The sequence below is a fragment of the Primulina tabacum genome, chromosome 6, assembly GCF_025594145.1.
Source record: "Primulina tabacum isolate GXHZ01 chromosome 6, ASM2559414v2, whole genome shotgun sequence".
In the NCBI taxonomy this organism is placed as follows: domain Eukaryota; kingdom Viridiplantae; phylum Streptophyta; class Magnoliopsida; order Lamiales; family Gesneriaceae; genus Primulina; species Primulina tabacum.
The window spans coordinates 95,622-101,235 of NC_134555.1; the positions used below are offsets into that span (position 1 = coordinate 95,622).

General features: G+C 32.7%; 1 protein-coding gene across 1 annotated transcript; it reads left to right on the top strand.

The window, feature by feature from the left end:
* The first annotated feature begins 2,155 nt into the window (after positions 1-2,155).
* Positions 2,156-5,233, top strand: LOC142547946 (polygalacturonase-like). The gene is made up of 9 exons (XM_075656323.1): positions 2,156-2,544; positions 2,619-2,756; positions 2,840-3,007; positions 3,158-3,178; positions 3,774-3,981; positions 4,173-4,254; positions 4,334-4,421; positions 4,653-4,769; positions 4,853-5,233. Exons 1-9 carry the CDS (start codon positions 2,257-2,259, stop codon positions 5,084-5,086), a joined length of 1,344 nt encoding a protein of 447 aa, XP_075512438.1. The 5' UTR covers positions 2,156-2,256; the 3' UTR covers positions 5,087-5,233.
* The last annotated feature ends 381 nt before the right edge of the window (positions 5,234-5,614 follow it).

The window sequence follows — 5,614 nt, forward strand, 5'->3', positions numbered from 1 at the left end:
ACAGACGGTCAGGCTTAATTGGGTCTTGCCTTATAGTCTGGTTGTCTTGAGTCTGTTATCCGTTGGCGGGTTAGAAATGGGGACTTAGCCTTTTGATATGATACATGGTTTGGTGACGCCCCCTTATCCACTTAGCGTGAGGTTCGTGGTGACCTTGACATTCTCCTACTTATTCTCGGATGAGGGGTGGTACTTTGATAGGCTCTCTTTGTTGTTGGCCTAACACTTGCTGAGGAAATTACCATGATCCCTATTGTTCGTGGTGAGCCCGGTGCTGCTCGCTAGACTCTTAGCCCGGATGGCGTGTTCTCTTTTAGGTCTACTTTGGAGTCGGTACATGCGAGAGATCTCACCCTGTATATTCTCACCATGTTCTAAGGTAGCTTGCTGAGGCCCACTATGTCCTTCTTAACTCTTGCCAGGGATGTGATGGTGGTTGCTTGGATGTGGGCTTCCGGCCTATATTCTTAATCACAAGAATTGGGTTCCATATGGAGACGAATTTCATCAATTTTGAAGCTAGGGTTTAAAGTGCAATTTTTAAATTAGATTTCATATCTGTATTTGGGATTTCATTTTGAATTTCAAAAATTATGTCAAAATTATGAGACAAAATATAAATTATATCTATATAACTTTTCGAATTTTTTCCCAATTTAAAATTTCGAAAATATCGAGGCGGTGGCAAAATTGCTCTGTTACCAATTATTTGAAATTTAATATACTGAATAACTCAATTCGATCTACATACAGACAAGCATAATATTAAAGATCGATATGCGCAAATATAAAGGTGAACGAATTGTTACCTTCAACCATTAATATTGAATTTGAGACTCCAACTAATGATATCACACGAATACCGAAAGTATAGGTCTTATGAATCTTTATTCAATTTATGAGAAGATGTATTTCTGAATAGCTGCATATATGTAAGGACCATGCATGACATTATTTATAGATGTTCTCTGACCATCGTCGAGAGAGTTTAAATTGATTGTAACTTATCTTGATAATATTTATCCAGGATATGATAAATAAAATCTCAAAATATTTATTATTTTAATCCAGATTATATTCTTGATTTATCTTCTTTAAATAAATATATTAACCATAATTAATTAAATTACTGTAAAATAATCAAACAGGGCTACGTTTGGTTATCCCAGCTCCATATTGTTTATAATTTTAAAAATGCAATGAGGGTCGGATTTTTGCAATAACGGCTCCTCACTGTGCAAAATATTTTTTTATATTTTTGTTTTCAACATTTTCTTTAATTTGTCATTTATTTTCATCCCAGCTGTTAAATTATTTTGTGTACTTAACATTGTAGACCAATTTATTTATATTTTTTAAAAAAAAATTATCACGAAAATAGAAATTATATGCCTAGGGATGCCTCCACGTAATTAAATTTTATTAATCATTTAAAATAAAGAAATTATAGGCTAATTGTGCAACAACAAATTCATTAGGACACAGAAGACTCACCTGCCCTAACATTTCATTCGCTCCCAAACACATCGAATGCATCACTATCTTTGTTACGATGACTTAATTACACATTAATCCAATTAGCAGCCATTTTTTCAACAAGCTTATGATGAATTACAGCCTAATCAATGACTAACATAGAGCGTACGTATTGGCAACTATTGATTACACGTACGTATTTAAAACTTTATAAATACACGTAATTATGATTGACCTATGACAATTATTGTAACATTTTAGTGGTTATCATTTCACATTTGATGATTACGAGAATCCAAGTGCTTTATTTCGAAGTAAAACTAATCATGACATAATTGACGGATCCACACACCACAAATTTATATATATGCATGCGTGTCAATATATCCAAATCCATATTAACTGAAGTGATTAGAAGTTAATTATAAAATTAAATAATAATATACGATGATTATTTTAAAATTCCGTGGGTAGGTGTGAGGAAAATTATACTTATGCAAGCAAGGAGTAAAAGTAAGCAACTGTATGCTTTAGAAACCCTTACGCTTAAACCTTGCCAACCCCATTCATTCCCATACTAAAAGAGTCGTAAAACAAATGAGCACAACCCCACTTAATTCTATAAATACACAAAGTTTAATTAATTTTTATTGCATCCTATATTCATGCCTCTTGCACCACAATTAATAATATTAATCAATCATATCCAACAAAGTTCATTTTTAGATATCATTGATTGTTCTTTTCTATAAATATACGAGGAATTTTTTCTACAAAAATATGAGTCCTGAAGATCATTATAATTTGCCATACTTAATCATTGTGCTTTTGTCTTTAAGCCCATGTTGCATTTCTAGAATTCATAAAGATTTACTCGACAATTACATTGAAGAACTAGAATATGGTGGAGTTTATTCTTCATACTATAACCCGATAAGAGGTGTCAAATTTTGTAAATCAGGGAACTTGCCCTATTTCAAGAAGCTGACAAGACTTGTGTCATCAGATAAAACAGTTGATGTACTCAATTATGGAGCTAAAGGTGATGGAAAAACTGATGATAGTAAGGTAAAGTGCTGCACCTGCATGCCCTGCGTTGTTTAAATATATGCTACACGCATTTGTTATATACATGTGATCAGGCATTTCAGAAGGCGTGGAAAGAAGCTTGTTCATTGTCATCAAAAGTTAAATTTGTGGTGCCAAGTACAAAATCTAATTCTTATCGTTTGAAACCGATAAGGTTTAAAGGCCCTTGCAAATCAGACATTACAGTGCAGGCAAGAACAATTTAAATATATGGATCGATAAATGTGCTAGAAACTTATTCAAAATTACTTTACACACGCACATATGCATACAGATTGCTGGAACCATAATCGCATCAGATGATCGTTCCAACTATAAGAAAGATGCCAGACATTGGCTTGTTTTTGACAAAGTGATTAATCTGTCGGTTGGAGGAGGTGGAACCATTGATGGAAATGGAAATGTTTGGTGGGAGAATTCTTGCAAAATAAATAAGAAGAAGGTGACAATTTTTTATTTTAAAAAAAAAAGTTCATGCATTATATATTCAATCCTTTTATATCACATACATGATCACTTGCTATTCTATAGCTTGAACTAACGATTCTGTATCTTTTTTCCTTTTCTTTCCATTTTTTCTTTTAATTTGCAGCCATGCAAGGGTGCTCCAACGGTACTGTTTCACACGTCCTCATTTTTCTTCTATTCATCTAAATATAAATTTAAAAGGGTTTACTTATGTTGCCATTTTACTCTATGAAATTTTAGATTTTCGACAGTGGCCGATCAATCTAATTGGTCCCATAAAATTACAACAAATAATTTTTAGGAAAAATTGTAAAAATCCATCATTTAAATTGTCATGTTCTAATTTATCAAAGTTGGATCTATTTTTTATTAATTGATTTTTAATCTTATAATTTCACCGGATAGCTAATGTGGAGCCAAAAATACTTACGTGTACACCATAAAATGCTTACATGTCTGATATCATGTCAGTACTCCGACAAAATATATCTAAAAACGAACAAAAAACAAAGTTATATGAATAAAAACCAACTTTCATAAGTTAGAAAATGAAAACAAAAAATATATATGATATATTAGTAGACTAAATTGACTAATTTCCCTAATTTTCAGGAGTAATATTTCATATTTGGTTAACATATTTTTTTGCGGATTGAAGTAGGTAGATCCAGTATCTTAAATTAAAACATATGTGTGTGTGCGCGCCCCCGATTGGTCTCATATAGATGAAATAAGTGCAGGCTTTAACCTTCTACAAGTGCAAAAATTTAGTGGTGAAGGATCTGAGGATCCAAAATGCCCAACAAATGCATTTGTCCTTTCAAAATTGTACATATGTCGAAGCTTCCAATCTTGTGGTACATGCTCCAGAGGGAAGTCCTAATACTGATGGAATCCATATCACTGCCACACAAAACATTCAAATCACAAATACCACCATAGCCACAGGTACGTACGTACTTCATCAACATTAATTTGATCTCACAAGATCATTAATTAATACAGTATCTGTAATCACAATCGGCTGGCAAATTGAAACTTGGAAGATTATAAGTTCCATTAATATTGTATTATTGACGTGTCATGCCACACTTGATCCTCATTTGAAACTAAATAATTTCTTTCTTGGAAAAATTAAGGTGATGACTGCATTTCGGTAGCGAATAGATCGGAGAAGATTCAAGCCACCAACATCACATGTGGACCTGGCCATGGCATCAGGTTTCCTTATTTGAATTTAGTGTTCAGCATAAATATCGACGTACGTGCATTGACTTGAGTACCGTTTAATTGAAATCAGTATTGGAAGCTTAGGTTCGAGAAATTCCATAGCTCACGTCTCAGATGTCGTGGTTAATGGAGCAAAGCTTTTTGGAACCACAAACGGGGTTAGAATTAAAACATGGCAGGTGCATATATAATAAACTTGTACCTAGTTACGTATAACTATGCACCTAGCCGCGAATTGCCAAACCATGCATGCATATTGTGTATATATAGATTTTTTGTGATCATGTATTACTAGCTATATCGATCAATTCCTACATACATATATATATATATACATATATATATATACATATATATATATACATATATATATATATATATATCTATAGGGTGGGTCGGGAAGTTCAAGCAACATCACTTTTCAAAACGTGGAGATGAAAGATGTGAAAGACCCAATAATCATAGACCAATATTATTGTGATCAAGATGGTCCTTGCAAAAAACAGGTAACTTAAAAAATTATAAATTGTCAACATGCATATATATAATTAAAACCCGAAGAAAATTAGTCTATTTAATTCATTTTCAGAGCTCCGCCGTACAAGTAAAAAATATCGTCTTTCGAAACATCACCGGAACAAGTGCATCCAAAGTAGCTATCAACTTCGACTGCAGTCAAAGCCATCCATGCCAAGGGATAGTGATGCAAAATGTGAATTTGGCGGGCAATGAAGATATTGGTGTTGAAAAAGTTACAGCAGTTTGCAACAACGTTAATGTAAGAAATGTGGGGACAGTTTCACCGCGATGCCCTAATAAGTAAATTCTCAAGTCATATTTTGAAACTATAAACATGATCATATTTTTTTGTTTATTCCTTAGAAATTAACATAATAAATGATTCGTTGTAAAATATATGATACGTATGCAATAATAATTGGGTTGTTTGTCTCAATTGTAAAATGTTTCCCATGATGTGTTTGTGAATCTATATTGGACATATATATTGTGGAAAAATCTGTTGGTGCATATAGATAAAAACAATATGCAATAGAGAATAAAGAATTAGTGTTGGGAAAAACTCGTGTTTGAGGCGTATCAAGAATATTTTCTTTTAAGGTTTTATTTGCTCTCACTTCTCAAAGTTTGCTAATGAGTTTTGGCAGCAAATTACCCCCAAAATACAACAAACACTTCAATACAATAATGTAGCAATCATATTGTATTGGAGAACATATATTTATAGATATACAAGAATTGCAATGGAGAGTTGTGTCATTTCATGAATCTATGTGTCTTTCCATGAATAAATGTGTCTTTTCATGAATGAATGTGTACATTAACAATGCAA

Bases quoted from the DNA above. Each gene is read 5' to 3' on its own strand.
- LOC142547946 (XM_075656323.1), top strand. From the start codon at position 2,257: ATGAGTCCTGAAGATCATTATAATTTGCCATACTTAATCATTGTGCTT. The intron at 3,982-4,172 runs GTACGTACGTAC...GGAAAAATTAAG, and splicing joins AAATACCACCATAGCCACAG to GTGATGACTGCATTTCGGTA. The intron at 4,255-4,333 runs GTTTCCTTATTT...AATTGAAATCAG, and splicing joins GGACCTGGCCATGGCATCAG to TATTGGAAGCTTAGGTTCGA.